The sequence below is a fragment of the Conger conger genome, chromosome 14 (assembly GCF_963514075.1).
Source record: "Conger conger chromosome 14, fConCon1.1, whole genome shotgun sequence".
NCBI lineage: Eukaryota > Metazoa > Chordata > Actinopteri > Anguilliformes > Congridae > Conger > Conger conger.
Genome location: NC_083773.1, coordinates 43,857,700 through 43,876,773, shown reverse-complemented (window position 1 = coordinate 43,876,773; position 19,074 = coordinate 43,857,700). Strand labels below are relative to the sequence as shown.

Sequence of the window (19,074 nt, the reverse complement as noted above, 5' to 3'; positions counted from 1 at the left end):
AAAATTGGACAGAAATGCTCAGTATTAATCAGATTTTATAGCTGACAACTCAACAGGAAGTCATTACTGAAATAAGCGCTTCACTGATTGAAAAATAAAACTGAAATATTAGATTAGATTCTCCATTCCCCAAGTGTGGAGGATTGACCCCAGGTTCTGATCTTTAACCAGCTGTATGTTACCAGGCAACCCTGGTGCGAGAATCAGATTCAGCGGGTCTGATCACGCAGTCATTACTCCCAGCCTTAATCTCTTAATTGAAGCAACACAGGGTTTACTGCAGGAGAAACGGTCACATGCCCTTGTCTAATTAGGTAATAGTCAAAGGTTTGCTTTGGCCACAGCATTTCAGGGATGTGGCCGTGTGCTAATTCCGCCTCTTGTCATGTCCCTGCCCCATGTTACTTTTTCTTTCATTGCACAAAGAGAACTATACCAGAGGCAAAAGTTTAACGGTCAAGGGCTGGAAAACTATAGTTAAAAAGGACCTCGACCCATGGTCCTCTCTCAAAGCCTCCCACAAGTCTGCATCTGTCACAATTAAAGAGAACGGACCACTAGCACAGAATCTCTCTCTCTCTTTTTTTTCTCTCTCTCTCTTTCAATTCAATGTTTTATTGGCATGACTGCATATAACAGTTCTGCCAAAGCATTGAATGATAAAAGGAATGAACAATGACAATAACATACAAGACAAAATAATTAATACAACGGAATGAAAAGGGATGATAAACAGGGACAGCGATAAGGAAAAAAAACAACTTCAAATCCTCTCTTTTATTCACTTCCTCCCATCATCTCTCTGCCTCTCCCTCCCCCCTGAGAAGGGCGAAAGGTGATCTCTGTAAATCGTTAGATTCTGGCTCCTGAAAGCAGCGCCGATATGCGGCTCTAGGGGGGTGTAGCTTACATCCCTGCCCCCAATCGCTCCTTCCTGCCCAGGGGGTGGAGTGTGTGGTAGAGGCAGAGGGGCGGGAGAGTGCTCAGCCTGGGTAACCTGACCCAGCCTGGGGGGGGGTCGGGGGGGTCAGAGAGAGTCATAAGGACAGAACCACATTGTCTCCTCCGTGAGCAGGTTCCTCATCCCGCCTCTTCCTGATGTTTCTGCGCCTCTGAGAGGACGCAAACCGGTCCTCCCCCCGCCGCCTTCCACAGAGCCCAAACTGAAGGATCTGACGGGTGCTTGGACCAGAGCATCAGAGATCAAAAGCCCCAGCTTTGCACTCTCCATTTTGTTCGTGGCTGGATTACGCTGTGTTTGTGTTTTCAGTTTCCTGAGTTTTCTGAAAGTATCTGACTTGCATGGAGTTGGTGGAATTTCCTGTTTTTGACTCCTGACCTGGGCAAGGTTCAGCAGCAGCTTTGTGGAAGGTTGGGAGGAACGGATGCAGAAATGCAGGCAACATGCTGCTTATTGTCAGGATTTAGTCTTCCAGGATAACAAGCAGTCATTTGTCAGAAGGATTTGCCCTTAAATTCGATCCATTTGCCATCCGTTTTGTCCTTATTTTTTACCAAAGTTCTCCGACATCCTACCTGGTATCGATTCAGTCGGCATTTACATCTTTCGCATCGTCATCAACTCTTTACCAGAAGGACTTTCTCTCACATCATACCCGGGCCAAGGAACTCGTTTGATCTCATCTGATCTCACTCGGTGAACTTACGGTAAGCTTTCTGACTGTTCTCACTCGGTCAGCTTAGTTACGGTAAGCTTTCTGACTGTTCTCACTCGGTCAGCTTAGTTACGGTAAGCTTTCTGACTGATCTCACTTGGTCAACTTACTTATGATAAGCTGTCTGACCCTCGGCCGAAAGAGGAAAGGACTGTACCCTGCCGGAGAAACCTGAAGACTCCTAGAGGCTCTTTGCTACGGCCCGAGGCGTTTCTGAGGTCCGTTGGTACTGTCCCAGATTGAGTGGAACCATGCCGGTCCGGATCACCTGCACCATCTCCTTCTCCACTGACGATGAGCCAGAGGGTGGGGCGTGTCGGGACGGTTTCCATGACCACTACAGGCGAGCCCTCCGAGTGGGGAGCGGGGCGAAAGAGGGGGAGAGCAGCGAGGAGCTGCAGGCGTACGATGAAGAGGAGGAAGAGGAGGATGCTGGCGGGGGCGTGCCGGACCTGGCCACCTTTGCCTCGGGTTGCTCGCTGCACGGGGCCAATCACGTGTTCGTGGAGGGGTCGCGCTTCAGCGTACGGCAGGGCCTGTGGGCCGTGGTCTTCCTGTTCGCCCTGTCCATGTTCCTGTTCCAGGTGGCCGACCGCGTGATGTTCTACCTGCAGTATGGTCACGTGACCCTGCTGGACGAGCGCGTGGCCACGCAGATGGACTTCCCCGCCATCACCTTCTGCAACTACAACACCATCCGCCGCTCGCAGCTCAGCTACAGCGACCTGCTGTTCATGGGGCCGCTGCTGGGGTACGAGGAGGACATGGCCCCCGGCATCACCCTGGCCCCGGAGCCTGACCGCCGCGGGATGCCCTTCAGCGTCAACGAGTTCTATAACCGCACCCGGCACCGCCTCGCCGACATGCTGCTCGAGTGCAACTTCCGTGGCCTGGACTGTGGCCCCGAGAACTTCCTGGAGGTGAGCGGCCCCGCGGGGCCAATGCTGCTTTTACATCTATCTCTCTGTTTACTGTTCGACCCATAGGGCAACATTCAAACAAACAACTTCCACTGGGGGACAACAAAATCAAACGAATTACCAGAGGATAAATGACCAAAGGATAAAGGATAAGGAATCATTTTTTCACAATGGGAGTTGAATAGCTTGCCAGTACATGCAGTGGAGGCAGAAGCACACCAGAGAGCGGGGGTTTTCAAGACCAGGCTTGATACGGTGCTCGATACTATTTACCTTTTAGACAAACTAAGTAGTAAGTACACTGTAGTCGTCACAAAGGTTGAGCATTGCTGGACAGAATGGGCTGGTCCTATGATTATATTATGTTAATACTACGTATATTTAAAGTGAATACAAATTCAGCATTCAACACTGAGCCACAGTCTTGTGTTAAGATATGAGCTGTCCAATGCCCTGGACATGCCATCTGGTCCCAGTGTAGTCATGTGACCGACCATGGTCCACGATGCCTTCAAAATGGTTGACTTCTTGTGTGACGGGCTTGATAATACAGACATGATGGCAAGGTGGATGATATAGTGGTGTGAGGAGCTGAGCACATCCAGGTCCAACAGACGTTTAAATATTGCAACTCAATGAGGCCAACGGGCCCAGAGTGACCAGGTCTGACCTGGGTTTGTATGCCAACTCCTGCTCTTAACACATTTGAAGAGAAGGTGTTTTCAAAAGTGTAGCAGAATTGTGTGTTCTATAGCTTTCAATTGCTGCTAGGGATTGTTCTATCAGCATTACAATGTTCAATAGACACGTTTGTTTCTAATTGGCAGTTATTTTTGTATCGTGGCTGTCCAAAGGGATAAAGTATTTCAGAGGTGAAGGTGGGAAATTGTGCTCTTGGATGTCCGGCGTAGTGTGTACATCCAGGAAAGGACATGGAGTGGGGAAGAGATGGCTGATTATATCAGGTGTTTATTGATTTTCCCCACAGAGACAGTTCGCCTCATTCATAGGAGTGGGGCTAATTCCATTCGAGTTTGGCAAATAAAAGACAATTACACAATTGAAGGCCCTTATATGAGTATTTTTCCATTTGTCAACTGAATTTGAATGCTTTCCCTGAATTGTGTGAAATGGAACTGCTAATGTAGTTGTATTGTGTGTTTATTGATTTATTTTTATTTTTAAACTGGCGCTTCAACACCATTCCAGTTTTGGTTTATTATGGGACGCACAGGGGTAGATAGACATTCTGACCTTGACGGTCCGGTTTTTGATGGTCCGACTATGGAGAGGCTTGGAGGGATCTTATCAATTTGTTCCTTCCTTCTTATTGCTCGTGTTTGGAGATGGCCTGAATTTGCCGCAGAAGAAAGTTTTGAGTTCTGTGCACAAACATGCTACAGAACCCAGCCTGCTTTACTTTGCGCATGAATAGCAATTTCCTCACATGCAGACTCCCTGAACTGCATTGAGCCTCATGAAATTCGCACAGGATTCCAAATTAAAACAGAGAACACATTCTGACTGACAAATAGGTCAGGTTCTCGTTATATTTTGAAATATATTTTTGAAATTATGTTTATTTTTTCCCAATCAATTATGGATGATAGACTATATACCTTTTTGTAATTACCAGCATTCAGTAAAAATACCATCTAAAATGGCTGTCACCTAGTATTTCCTCCTCACCGTACCACAACATTAGCGATGCTAATTGTAATATAGTTTGTTGCCTTGGAAATAGCCTGTCCAAGATGGCTAAAGAAACCAATGTTTAATTAATGTTGACACACAGCGACCAATCAGCAAGTCTAAAGATTACATGTCCTTTAATGTCCTGTTACCATAGCGTCTGAGTGAGGACAAGTGATGCGGGCGGAACAGCATGTGAATAGAAATGTATTCTCAAACATAACTGTGCAAAATCATTATCGTCTTTATTAGGCACTTTATTGGGTATTCATAAGACTTATTTTTCAGACTTATTAAGTCTTCTGCTTCTGTAGTCTATCCACTTACAGGTTTGACTTGTTGTGTGTTTTGAGATGCTTGCATACCACTGTTGTAATGTGTGGTTATTTGCATTACTGTCACCTTCCTGTAAGCTTCAACCAGCCTGGCCCTTCTCGTCTGACCTCTCTCATTAAGAATGCATTTCTGCCCATCTCCCCACTGCAGTCAGAACAGCAGAAACCCTGCCCATCTCCCCACTGCAGTCAGAACAGCAGAAACCCTGCCCATCTCCCCACTGCAGTCAGAACAGCAGAAACCCTGCCCATCTCCCACTGCAGTCAGAACAGCAGAAACCCTGCCCATCTCCCACTGCAGTCAGAACAGCAGAAACCCTGCCCATCTCCCCACTGCAGTCAGAACAGCAGAAACCCTGCCCATCTCCCCACTGCAGTCAGAACAGCAGAAACCCTGCCCATCTCCCCACTGCAGTCAGAACAGCAGAAACCCTGCCCATCTCCCCACTGCAGTCAGAACAGCAGAAACCCTGCCCATCTCCCCACTGCAGTCAGAACAGCAGAAACCCTGCCCATCTCCCCACTGCAGTCAGAACAGCAGAAACCCTGCTCATCTCCCCACTGCAGTCAGAACAGCAGAAACCCTGCCCATCTCCCCACTGCAGTCAGAACAGCAGAAACCCTGCTCGTCTCCCCACTGCAGTCAGAACAGTATTACAGAGAGTGAGACTGATGTTCTCCACTACTGCACGTCACTGTGGATGAGAGCTCCTGCTAAGTAAATGTGATGTAATGTAATGGCAGTAAATGTGATGTAATGTAATGGTAGTAAATGTGATGTAATGTAATGGCAGTAGATGAGATGTAATGTAATGGTAGTAAATGTGATGTAATGTAATGGCAGTAGATGAGATGTAATGTAATGGCAGTAGATGAGATGTAATTTAATGACAGTAGTTGGATGTAATTTAATGCCAGTAGAAGTTTGGCAATGTTGGCGGGAAGGAGCTTTAAGTGAGGTTGTGTTGAGGATGTATAAGTGGCTTATATTCAGCTGCATGAAGCTTTAGACACACAGGAATATTTTTCTCCACTATTGTACTGATGCTGCATCTCTGGCCAGTGAAATAAGTCTGCACTGTTCTTCATGTGCTTGTTATGTGAACAAGAGTTTGTTCTTTGGGTTAACCCCTTAGGTCTCAGCAGCTCTGTGCATTTTCATTCATTCCTTTTTTCAGCCTGCAATTTACAATCGCTATGGTAACAGGCAGTGGCGGCTGGTATAAATGGGATAACGGGGCTCTATTTTTGGAATAATCTTTTTTGAAAGTTTCACTTTCTCTGCATTTTGGAAATCCACATACTACAAGAAATAAGCTGATGTCAATGTCCTTTTCACTACAAGTGTCCAGCGGTCCAAATGCAAAATAATTTCTCATTCTAAAAATATGCTAACTTGGAGAAACGTGTCCATTGTTTACTTAGAAATTCTCTGGAGGAATTATCATTGTTGTCCATTTCGCCGTTGTATACTTCTACTAAAGTACTTGTACATAGAAATACTATTATCTACATTTTGTATAGGCTCTCTTGAACATGGTGAGCTCAAGTACAACTGTCTCTGTAACGTTGTTGCAGAGAAAATGCGTTACCCCCATCCGTGTGTAATGTTTTTGAAGTGACGATTAAAAAGAAATGACATTACATTTCCAACGGAGTATAATTTGTTAGGCTTGCATAAAACAACAGCATTTTTTTGTCTGCATAAAAAAACTGTAGCATGCGGGGTCTGTTGCACTTCGGCAAAAACAGTTCTTGAAATTTTATACCAGAAATTTACGTTTTGCAACAACAAATTTATTGTAATGTAATGTTGCTGTTTGAGGATAGCTGCAAGAAGAAGGAGTTTGGGATGAGTTTTTCAGGGAAAAAAAGTGTTGTATCATTTATTAAGCAAAATCCAGTATTTTGTGCCGGGGAGTTGTTGAATTGGAAGGCGAGATTACAATTTCTGAAGAAGATGAGACCAAGTGTAACTTCTACCAAAGTGATGGAAAGGCCAAAGTGTGGAGAAAGAAGGGATCTGCTCATGATCTAAAACATGAGCTCATCTGTGAAGCATGGTGGAGGACAAACAACAAACAACAACTGAAAGAGGCTGCAGTAAAAGCCTGGAAAAGCATCACAAAGGAAGAATGCAACAGTTTTGTGATGTCAATGCATCGCAGGCTTGATGCAAGCAAGAGATTTATTTAAATTTACTTAAATACTTGGTTTCAATACTATTTCTCACGTAAAGATTGGGTGGTCTGATACCAAATGTTCAGTAGTTAAGTAGTCTAACACATCTAGGTGTAAATACCTGCCCAGGAAATAAAAGCTAAAATTTTGAACTCTTGTCTCGTGTTCATCTTTTTATCTCAACCCAAAATTTATTCAGTGTATTGCAAAAACAATGGAATTGGCCTTGCTGTTCAATGCTTTTGGAGGGGACTGTATTAGATGGGTTAGTGAAATACTATCATATAGTAGAGTTAATCTGGGTTATATTAGCGTTAGTTTGGGCTATGGTATAATGTGGTATATTAGCATTAGTCTGGGTTATTGTATCATGTGGTATATTAGGGTTAATCTGAGTTATGGTATAACGTGGTATATTAGCATTAGTCTGGGCTATGGTATAATGTGGTATATTAGGGCTAGTCTGGGTTATTGTATAATGTGGTATATTAGGGTTAATCTGAGTTATGGTATAACGTGGTATATTAGCATTAGTCTGGGTTATTGTATCATGTGGTATATTAGGGTTAATCTGAGTTATGGTATAACGTGGTATATTAGCATTAGTCTGGGTTATGGTATAATGTGGTATATTAGGGTTCATCTGAGTTATGGTATAATGTGGTATATTAGCATTAATCTGGGCTATGGTATAATGTGGTATATTAGAATTAGGCTGGGCTATGGTATAATCTGGTATATTACTGTAAAGATTATGGTTGAGAGATGAGCTGGAGGGGTATGTAGGGCCTCACCTTAATCAATGAAGCCCCTGGATGGGACAGCAGACACAAGGCTCATCTTTCTGTTTCGGGACCGAACATGACCCCTGAAGCACGCCGCCAACTTCCTGCCTCCATTAGGGCTCTGGTCCGATTTCATCAAATCCCAGGCCTCTATCGGCCATCTCGCATTTCGCCCACTGCTGCCTCCCCCATGGTCTCGTCCTCTCCGCGTTGCACAAGGCACTCGGCATATCGGATTTTAAATGAAAATGCAAGGTGGCGGTATTTGATCAAAATGCTATTTTCTTGAAATGAAAATGTGTACCTTATCAGGGAAGCTTGACATAACTGTTCCTTGGTGAAAGTCAGTCTGATGCTGTAAATAGCGCAGTTTAGTAGAACCGGGTGGAGAATAGAGAAAGATATTTCAACATTATGTCAGTAAATTTTTGTTTGGTCTGAGCTATCTTAAAATGTGTTCTTTAATGTTTCATTTAATGTTCCTAAAGTCTCATAGTGGCTTTATGTTTTAGAGGTTCCCCTAGCTGGTGAGAGTCTGTTTACAAGCCCATTCTGAGTCTACAAGCCCAAACCTGCTTCCTCTTCTGTCAGCACTTATCTAAAAAAATATATTATAAAAACATTACACATCACAATATATGGTAGACATACAAATTATTTATGCCTTTAGATATTGAAATATATAGTTAAAATACACAGATCTGTAATATATTCATCATTGCAGTGTTTGATCATTATGCAGTGTGATATTTGTAGTATTCTATTTGCAGTGTAGTATTTTGAAATATTTTCAAGAAGGAATGCTGTAGGAAAGCTACTTGAATTAGAGCTAAGAAAGACATGTCTCTGATTATGAGCTGTTGTGAATCCATCTAAATGCACGACTTGTACAGATAGCAGATATATGTTCCTATCATTTAGCAAATGTTTTTGTAAAATGTGATTTTATGTAGAGAAGCAAAGTTTTGATAAAACATGTTCTGTAAGGATTACTTGAGACAGGAATACATGAAACACATTAACCCTCTAATTCAACTGACGATGCAGGAATACTTATACAGAGGTAGCAAGTGTACACAAACAGTGATGGGGTCTCAGTCACGGAACCCTGGTCTTATCGGCGAGTTCACAAATCTCTCCTCTGAGAGGGGCGATACTCCAATGACCACATACACCACTTCACTTTAGGAAAGTCAGAAACCACAAAGATTCACCTGACGCTCACCTAGGCTCAACTGACCATGCAGGGGTCTTACAAGTGTGCCAACTAAATGCACCTACTGCTCCAAGGGTTGTCAAACACAGGGTGGTCGGCGAGTATCTCAAAGCTCTCCAATGAGACGGCGGTCTCCAACGACCATGCATTTAGCCTCTGTGAAATCCCCACACTAATAGCAAACATACATTAATCATGACACAAACACTGTGAGCAGCTTGGCACTACTGACAATTCAGGACTTATGAGTGTGCAGCCTAGATACACAAACTGCCCCAAGGGTATCAGACACAGAACCCTGGGAGGTCGGTGAGTCTCACAATCTCCAACGACCGTGTATTTAGAATTCATGAGAAACATCATAACAGACATACCCTAAGACTGACAGGGATACAGTGAGCTTCTCGGCTCCATGACAGTGTGGCAGAAGCGAGATAAATACACAAATAGCCGCAAGGATCTCCAACATAGAACTCCGGGCTATCGGAGGTTCACAATGCTCTTACTGGGAGGAGCGATAACTCCATCACATGCATATTTAACCTCAGTGTAATTCACAGAAACACACATGCACTAAGCAGGCGAGGAAGAGCATAAGTATCTCGGGCAGAAGACCTATGTGGAAGAAACCTAAATACACAATCCAACACAAGGATCTCCAACGTAGATCCCCGGACTATCAGAGGTGTGCAAAACTCTCTCTGATAAGGGTGTTACCTCTGACAGCGGCGTATTGATACTTAGTGCAATATGTACAATAACAGACATGCTATGACGGAACGAAAACAATGAGTTTTGAAAGTGACAAAGAAAAAACCTCACTATGCTAAATGAACGTAATGTGGCTGTAAAAAATACAAAGCTACTGGTAAATCTTACTTTAATTTATACCCATGTCCATGTGCACTGCTATAACAGCCCCTGCAATCAATAATTAAATGAGATGAGTCTTCAGTCTGCGTTTGAAAGTGGTCAGAGACAGAGGCTGTTCTGGCCCCATGGTGGTGGAATGACCTTCCTGTGGATGTTAGAACGGCAGAGTCTCTGACCACTTTCAAACAGACTGAAGACTCATCTCTTCAGGCTGCACTTTTCCCTCGCTACCTCACTACTATGACTAGCCTTGAGCATGCCATAGATTATAAAAGCACTTATGTGTAGTTTTTGTAGTACTCTGGGTATTTTAGCTGCCAGCCGTGGTATGCTAGCTGGTAAGTTGATGTACTCTGCAAGCATTCTAACTGTATCTATGTGATCATGCTAGGATTCAGAACTGTAATTTCCTCTAGGGTCCTCAACGTACTGGGTTTGATCTGCACTTCATTGTACGTCGCTCTGGATAAGAGCTTTTGCTAAATGCCTTGAATGTAATGTAATGTAATGTAATAACAGAGATCAGATATCAGAGCACATCACCATTATGTTCATCCATGCAACATAAAAGCTATTAAGAACATTTGAAATCCAAAGATTGTTTTGAGTTGTTTTGACTGGGAAAGCTTGCTGTGGATATTGGTGGGCATTTTATGGATTCACATTCAGATTTGAGTAGATTATGCAAGATTTGATTCCTTTAGTTGTTGGGAGCTGTAGGGGGCAGTGTTGTCCTGCATCTGTGTGCACGTGTGTGTCTATGCACGTGTGTGTATATGTGTGTGTGTATGTGTGTGTGTGTCTATGCACGCGAGTGTATGTGTGTGTGTGTGTCCATGCATGTGTGTGTGTGTATGTGTGTGTGTGTCCATGTGTGTGTGCGTGTATATGTGTGTGTGTGTAAATGGATAGCACACAAATAGGACCTAACGCACTGCCTCACCTCTTAATGAGCGGTGAATGGTGAGGGCAGACTCAGAAAGGGGAGCGTCCCAGATAACCTCAAATCACCCGACAGCACCTGCTCTCCCCTTCAGGCGCTGCTCTCTCCCGTGAGCCTGCCTGCTCTCCCCTTCAGGTGCTGCTCTCTCCCGTGAGCCTGCTGCTCTCCCCTTCAGGCGCTGCTCTCTCCCGTGAGCCTGCCTGCTCTCCCCTTCAGGCACTGCTCTCTCCCGTGAGCACCTGCTCTCCCCTTCAGGTGCTGCTCTCTCCTGTGAGCCCCCTGCTCTCCCCTTCAGGCACTGCTCTCTCCTGTGAGCCTGCTCTCCCCTTCAGGCACTGCTCTCTCCCGTGAGCCTGCTGCTCTCTCCCGTGAGCCTGCTCTCCCCTTCAGGCACTGCTCTCTCCCGTGAGCCTGCTGCTCTCTCCCGTGAGCCTGCTCTCCCCTTCAGGCGCTGCTCTCTCCCGTGAGCCTGCCTGCTCTCCCCTTCAGGTGCTGCTCTCTCCCGTGAGCCTGCTGCTCTCCCCTTCAGGCGCTGCTCTCTCCTGTGAGCCTGCTCTCCCCTTCAGGCGCTGCTCTCTCCTGTGAGCCTGCTCTCCCCTTCAGGCACTGCTCTCTCCTGTGAGCCTGCTCTGCTCTCCCCTTCAGGTGCTGCTCTCTCCCGTGAGCCTGCTGCTCTCCCCTTCAGGCACTGCTCTCTCCTGTGAGTCCGTTATACAGCAGTCTGATATAATCACATATCTCAGCCCTGATGCCCCCTACACAGAAGAGGAGTTTACATTTTCAGTTAGTCATCTTCTCTGTGCTCTTTACCAAAACACCCAGATGTTCAGCTGTGAACATACAGTGCTGAGAAAAAGTCTTTGGCACCTGTATAACATTCTGTACAGATAAGGTTCTTTCAAAAATAAACATACAATACATTTTACATTACATTTTAGTCATTTGGCAGAATAGTTAAAAACCGAAGCTAAGACAATCAGCAGGGAGGTTGTTCCAAGCATGTTGGAGAACTTGCCACAGTTCTTCTGCAGACATATATATAATAAAGTCTAGGGTGCCTAAGACTTCTGCACAGTACTGTACACTGACCTTACTGTACATACTGATACACACAATGACACACACACACACAGATACACACTGTAATACACACAAACACAGATACACACGTATACTGATATGCACACACCCAATCACCCCCTTCTCCTCTGACCCCGCCTCCTCTCCCCAAACATCCAATCACATCACCCCGCTACCACTCTGCCATACATGTTCCAGCAGACAGGCATAATTGTTTTTGATTCAGTTACTCTTCTGTACTCAATTTATCTTGCCTGGTGTAATAGACCCAACTAAGAGTTGGGTGGGTGGCCTGTAGGCGTAGTGGTTAAGGTAAATAACTGGGACACGCAAGGTCGGCGGTTCTAATCCCGGTGTAGCCACAATAAGATCCTCACAGCCGCTGGGCCCTTGAGCAAGGCCCTTAACCCTGCATTGCTCCAGGGGAGGATTGTCTCCTGCTTAGTCTAATCAACTGTATGTCGCTCTGGATAAGAGCGTCTGCCAAAAGCCAATAATGTAATGTAATGTAATGGATGTATTTCATTCCAGTACCCCAGACAAGCTTAGTAAAGTGTGGTGAACCCAGGTCTGGGTGTGGTATCCTCTGAGGCTCCACCGAGAGAACAAGAGCCAGCTTTCACAGGCTCACTGAGCATAACAACAAATGCAATCGGTCAGAAGCAACTTTGAAAACAACCGTTGACATTTTTGGGATCAACCAACTGATCAACCATAGACACATGCTGTATCTCCCTCCGAGACAGATGGGATTGAGTGGGGTTGATTGTGGTTTCATGATAGCCATTATTTCCTTGGATGCTTCGCTTCTGCATTGACACAAAAAATAAGGGCAGCATAATTTAATTTTAATTCATTTAATTATATTTTGCATGAAGAAACAAACTGTCACTCACAAACTTTGTCATCAAATTTCAAGTTGAGAAAAGATCATTTAGGGGGTTTTCTCTGCCGTTAAACATAGTGGCGGGTCATTTTTTACCCTTAAGACAACACAAGGGTTAAATCACGCTGTAGAATGACTACGGGCTGAGGTAACCCAATATGCCATAAATGCAATAGATCATCCCTAGTGGGAAGCAGTGAATTGATCTGCTCGTTTAGTTTATAAAGGAACCAGTGGTATCACAGCCTAAATGTTCTCAGTTGTAGTATTCCTGTCTTTGCATGATGATGGTGCTGTTGATGATGACTACTAATCACATATGAAAAATAAATAGGCCGACATAAATAAATAATGAGAACAGCTTCGTATATTTAATTTGCTCTTTATTTTAAGGTGGCGGTGATGATGAAGATGATAAACCTTTCAATTACAAATATGATACCCTTATGAATATAAGGGCATCATAAAGTATTGGAATAGCACGGCAATACACTGAATACATGTGTTGCTGGGATAAAAAGATAAACACATTAAGAATTTAATCTTTTAAAAAAATGTTCCTGGTATTTGCACCTGGATGTGTTAAACTACTTTGAACATAGCACCTTTGGTATCAGACCACCCACTTTTTAGGTGAGCAAAAGTATTGGAACAGAGAGTATTTAAGTAAATGAAAGTAAATAACACTTAATATTTGGTAGCATATCCCGTGCTTGCAATAACTGTATCAAGCTTGCGACCCATTGACATCACCAAACTGTTGAATTCTTCTTTTGTGATGCTTTTCCAGGCTTTTCCTGCAGCCTCTTTCAGTAGTTTTTTGGGGGGTTTTTTCCTCTTCAATCACCTCTTCTGGATGTGTAATGCATGCTCAATTGGGTTAAGGTCTGGTGATTGACTTTGCAAATCTAAATGTTTCACAATGTTTCTGTCATCAACTGCTGTTGTTTTCCTCGGTCGACAGTGTGGACAGAGTGGCCCTTCACCAGCCACCAGAGTTGGTCAATTAATAGAATTTAATTGGTTGATTGATTTACTTGGTGTTTAAAATGGAACACAGGTGCAACTATTTGTCTCTACCATTTAAGCGTTTATCAGTTTGAAAAGGAGATGGAAAATGCTAGCCACAATGTTCATTTGTGGGTTGGTAAAATAAATTATTACTTTTTATCTCTGTTGTTTTTAAAGCCTTTTTTACAGACCACATTCCAAGTTGTTGTACAAACTATCCCCAATGCTTGTGCAGTGGCTCTGATTGATTTCTCCTCTTTTCTAAGCTTCAGAATGGCTTGCTTTTCTCCCAAAGACAGCTCTCTGGTCTTCATGTTGGTTTATCTTTCCTAACACAAATGCAGTCTTTACAGGCAAAAACCAAGGCTAAAACCAAGAGTAGACATTCAGAACTATTTATTGTTTGACCAATCAATCTAACAGGACACATCTGGGCAACAAGAAACACCTGTCAGTTCACATGTTCCAATACTTTTGCTCACCTAAAAATTGTGTGGTCTGATGCAAAAGGTCATATGTTCTGAGTTCTGAATCTAGCTAAAAATACCAGGAAATAAAAGTCATCTCCATGTACATCTTTTGATATCAAACTCAATTGTCTTCAGTCTATTGCAAAAACAAAGGAATTGACCTTTCTGTTCCAATACTTTTGGAGGGGACTGTATATAAGACTTATTTAACATACTTTTTTTTGTATCCATGTATTATTTATTGTCTGCCTTCATAGCTCAATGTGCAAAAAATTGCCTATGTGCTATGAAAGGCCAAATACCCCAGTCTGTGGTGCTGTCCACGGTCCTGTACTGAGTGTGTGGGGCTGTCCACGGTCCTGTACTCAGTGTGTGGGGCTGTCCATTGGTCCTGTACTGAATGTGTGGGGCTGTCCATTGGTCCTGTACTCAGTGTGTGGGGCTGTCCATTGGTCCTGTACTGAGTGTGTGGGGCTGTCCACGGTCCTGTACTCAGTGTGTGGGGCTGTCCACGGTCCTGTATTGAGTGTGTGGGGCTGTCCACGGTCCTGTACTCAGTGTGTGGGGCTGTCCATGGTCCTGTACTCAGTGTGTGGGGCTGTCCATGGTCCTGTACTCAGTGTGTGGGGCTGTCCACGGTCCTGTACTGCGTGTGTGAGGCTGTCCACGGTCCTGTACTGCGTGTGTGAGGCTGTCCACGGTCCTGTACTCAGTGTGTGGGGCTGTCCATGGTCCTGTACTCAGTGTGTGGGGCTGTCCACGGTCCTGTACTGCGTGTGTGAGGCTGTCCACGGTCCTGTACTCAGTATGTGGGGCTGTCCACGGTCCTGTACTCAGTATGTGGGGCTGTCCACGGTCCTGTACTCAGCTCAATTAATTACAGACCTGCACCCTTGTGACGACAAGCTTTTCACTCGATCCTCACATGTATAATTAAGTGTTTGTGTTCCTTTGACTACGCCTCACTGAACATTGCTCTCTGGGTGCCTACAGAGACATCTTGTGGATAAGGAGTGAACTGCATGCTAATTGTTTCCTAGATCACATGGCGCTCATAATAAGGATTGGACAAGAAAGCTTTGGTACCTAAAGCAACTGTATAGCTCAGAACTTGTATATAGCCAGGAAATAATCATAATAAACTGGCAGCTAAAAACGTAGGAGAAAAAGCACTTCATCCAGAGAGCAAATTTATTTCCATGAAAACACATCTACACATACCTCATGCCTGGGAACCGTATTACCAGCCTCTAGTCAGTCTCTCAATGACACGCTGAAATCAGAATGGACTTTTTTCTTCATTTAATTAATTATTCATAACCATGCGAACACGTCTTAAATGTATAATATTGTGATACTTATGTATTTTCACAATTACGTTTTTTTCCATCTTCTTCCTGGAAAATAACAATTTTCTGTTCCCCTCCAATCAATATTCTTTTCACACAGCGTAGCGCATCCTCATTTGACGTCAGTCAAATCGACTCCCCGCCCTTCAGAAAATCCCCCGAAAGATCCGCTTCACTACTTTTCTGCACTAACTTCTGTTTCAGCTTGTCTTTAAGTGAAGAAGCTCGTCATAATAACCTATGTTTAGCTATTTAGAAGGTTTACTTATACGATAAGATCAATAGCTCAAGTTGAGTGACTTCTTCAATAACCTGCAGCTTCTGAGTCAGACATGAACCTCACTAATCCCTACACCACTCTGCTCCACTGCGGTAATGCACTGCAGCCAATGACTGCGTACGTGGTGAACAACACACAATCACGCAATCACATTCATATTGACTTTCCTTTGATTTATTTATTTTTTAATGTAAAAGCTGTCTCTCAGCTTAATCTATTTAAGCGGTATTACATAGACGAGTAAATATTGGTTCTCTTTAAACCCCCGATCAGATGGCGTCTGTAAGGCGCGTTCCCTTTGAAAGGGTATTAGTGCGTGTTTAGAGTGTCCCCGTGAAAACTACTCTATCTGTGTGTCATTAATCCAGCGGTACCGCGCTGTCAATAGTAAAACCAGTGACCTTCTCTCGAAGCCCGTCCTTCTTCTGTCGCGTGATGGTTTTTTTCTTCCACGAATTTACAAAACGTAGCCATAGTCAATAAGACTAATTCACATTTGTGAACTTGTAAGATTACAAATGTGCTTATAAAGCAATTTTAATGTCACGATCACTAATCGTACGGCTAATTGAAAGTAATGGAGTTCAAGAACACAGACTTGGAATTTTTCAAACAACATTTTAAAAAACCTTCAGCGGGCTTCGTACATAGCGCAGGGCCGCTTTTTATGCTGAGTGAAGCTTGCGCCATGAGAGTACCCTGTCATACTTCCCTAATACCACTGGAGGGCACTGTTTCTCAGGAAATATAGTTGCCCGGCCAGAAGAGCAGGAAAGATTCATTTTATTTCCGCCCTCGTGAATGAAGCGCGATGTGCTCATTTAGGCATCAGTGACGTTACGTCAGTGACAACTAAATTAGAGTTGATAAGTGAATACAGTTTAAGGGTTTTTAATACCTTTCATCGTTTAAGTGCATTATTCATGCACTGTTCTGCTGAAACAAAATGTCTGTAAATGAATTGTGTTATTAGTTTCTGTCTCTCGATGTATTTGTGACTAACTGATTTGTTTCTAACCATTGCAAATATAATGAGTAATCCTAAACATTAGAATCCAAAATTCTTGGGAGTTCTAACTTTTCTGAGTTAATCATAAACTACAGAACCGTCTGTAGCATGTCTAATGCATTTTTAACCAATTCGTATAAGACATCGCCTTTTTTTCACCGTATTAAGAAGGCATTTTAACCGACTGATACGTCGATTCGAAATGAACTGTCTCCACGTGGTTGGGCCCAAAACTGCAGTTGAACGCTGTGGGGGGCTGATGGGCCAGCACACGCAGTGCCCTGTTGGACCTGTATCGCAGGCGGTGCCAGAGCGGGTCTAGGCAGACTGCAGTGTTGGCACTGCTTAAGTATCCTTTTAATCGAATCGAATCGAAGGTAAATTCATACCTGACTGTGGTATGTGACATCTCAGAGCTGCTTCATCTTGCTGCATGACAGCTGCGCGTTTTGGGGTGCTTGGTGTGTGTGTGTGTGTGTGTGTGTGTGTGTGTGTGTGTGAGAGAGAGAGAGAGAGAGAGAGAGAGAGAGAGAGAGAGAGAGAGAGAGAGAGAGAGAGAGAGAGAGCCAGGGGGGAGGTGGGGGGGATCAACATATCATCGCGGCGTGACTCGTGAGCCGCGGACATTATCTAATGATGGGTCATTTTCGCAGCTGTGCTTCTTGCAACAGTTTGCCGATTAAAAGCGATAATATTATTCATGCTCACAACTCTATAAGCACAGCTGTATCTGCTGAATTTGGCCGCTGTTAATCGTCCATGAAGCGGCTCTTTTCGCGTCTCTCGCAGTCAGGGGTCATATTCGCTCCCTGCAAAACCATGTGCAGAATCCGTTAAGAAACAGCGGGGAAAAAACTATCGTAAAAATGGTAATAATGGAACAGCCGTCCACCCGCCGCGAAACCCTTTGCATCTCCGGTTATGGTTTTTAGAAAGCCGGTTTGCTCCGTCTTTCTCCTGTCTAAAAATGTTTGGCAGCGGACTTTAGTCTGACGTTCCGCCGAGGCTGACTGTTGGCTCCTCTCCACGATCCATTTAATTCTGCCAGCAGTTTAATTGGTGGTGCAAATCGGGACAGCAGGTAGGAGAGCAGAGATTAAACTGTAGGCCCAAATCATTTTTTCAGAAAATGTACTTATTTATTTACTTTTAAAATAATAAATTACCTTGTTATCCGTCCTCTATTTCCGCAAAGTCAGAGCTGTCCGTCATATAGCTCAGGCTAGCCAATGTAGGTTCCGTGATATTTGTATGCTAACGTTACCGTATTTCCTGGGAGTGTCATGTGATCGCCTAGATGAGTGGCTGTCCATAAACCAGTGACTTTGAGCAGCCATTACCTTCAGGGAAAATCAGGCTGGAGAGTCAAGCCCAACAGTGTTTGTCCCATATTTAGGAAACGGCTACACTGACAGTGATTTTAAATTGCCTACATGAATGATTTAAGCATTTAATCCAAATAAACTTTAGTGAAAAAAGCGTGAGAGTACAGCTGTTGATGACAGAATCATTGTGAGAGCTGTGAAGAAAAGCCCAAAACATCAGTCAGTGACATCACAGACAATCTCCACAGGGCAGTCAGTGACATCACAAACAATCTCCACAGGGCAGTCAGTGACATCACAAACAATCTCCACAGGGCAGTCAGTGAAATCACAAACAATCTCCACAGGGCATGGGTGAAGGTATCTCAATCAACGGTTCGAAGAAGACTTCAAGAGCAGCAATATAGAGGCTATACCACAAGATGCAAACCAGTCATCGGTAGTAAGAATCGGAAGGCGATATTACAATTGGCAAAAAAGTACAGATGAGCTACAAAGGTTCTGGAACAAAGTTCTATGGACTGATGAGACCAAGATTAATCTCAATCTAAATTGATGGAAAGGCCAAAGTTTTAGGAAAGATCTGCTCATGATCCAAAACATACAAGCTCATCTGTGATGCACTGTGGAGGAAGTGTTATGATTTGGGCTTGCATGGCTGCTTCTGGAGTGGGCTCACTAATCTTTATTGATGATCTACGTGTGCACACACACATCTACACGTGCACACACACACACCTACATGTGCACACACACATCTGTACATACACACACACACCTACACATGCACACACACACACCTACATGTGCACACACACATCTGTACATGCACACACACACCTACACGTGCACACACACATCTGTACATGCACACACACACCTACATGTGCACACACACATCTGTACATGCACACACACCCCTACACGTGCACACACACGTCTGTACATGCACACACACACCTACACATGCACACACACACACCTACATGTGCACACACACATCTGTACATGCACACACACACCTACACGTGCACACACACATC

General features: G+C 44.0%; 1 protein-coding gene across 2 annotated transcripts in view; it reads left to right on the top strand.

The window, feature by feature from the left end:
* The window catches only part of LOC133110354 (acid-sensing ion channel 1), a 288,095-nt gene that overhangs the window by 207,534 nt on the left and 61,487 nt on the right, over window positions 1-19,074 (top strand). The window contains exon 1 of one of the 2 annotated variants that reach the window (XM_061220383.1): window positions 1,166-2,596. The exons of the other annotated variant lie outside the window; for it this stretch is intronic. Within the exon in view, the coding sequence (XP_061076367.1) occupies window positions 1,928-2,596 (669 nt within the window). The 5' untranslated portion in view covers window positions 1,166-1,927. Of the gene's footprint in view, window positions 1-1,165; window positions 2,597-19,074 lie in introns of those variants that run through there. 2 annotated transcript variants of the gene reach the window in all.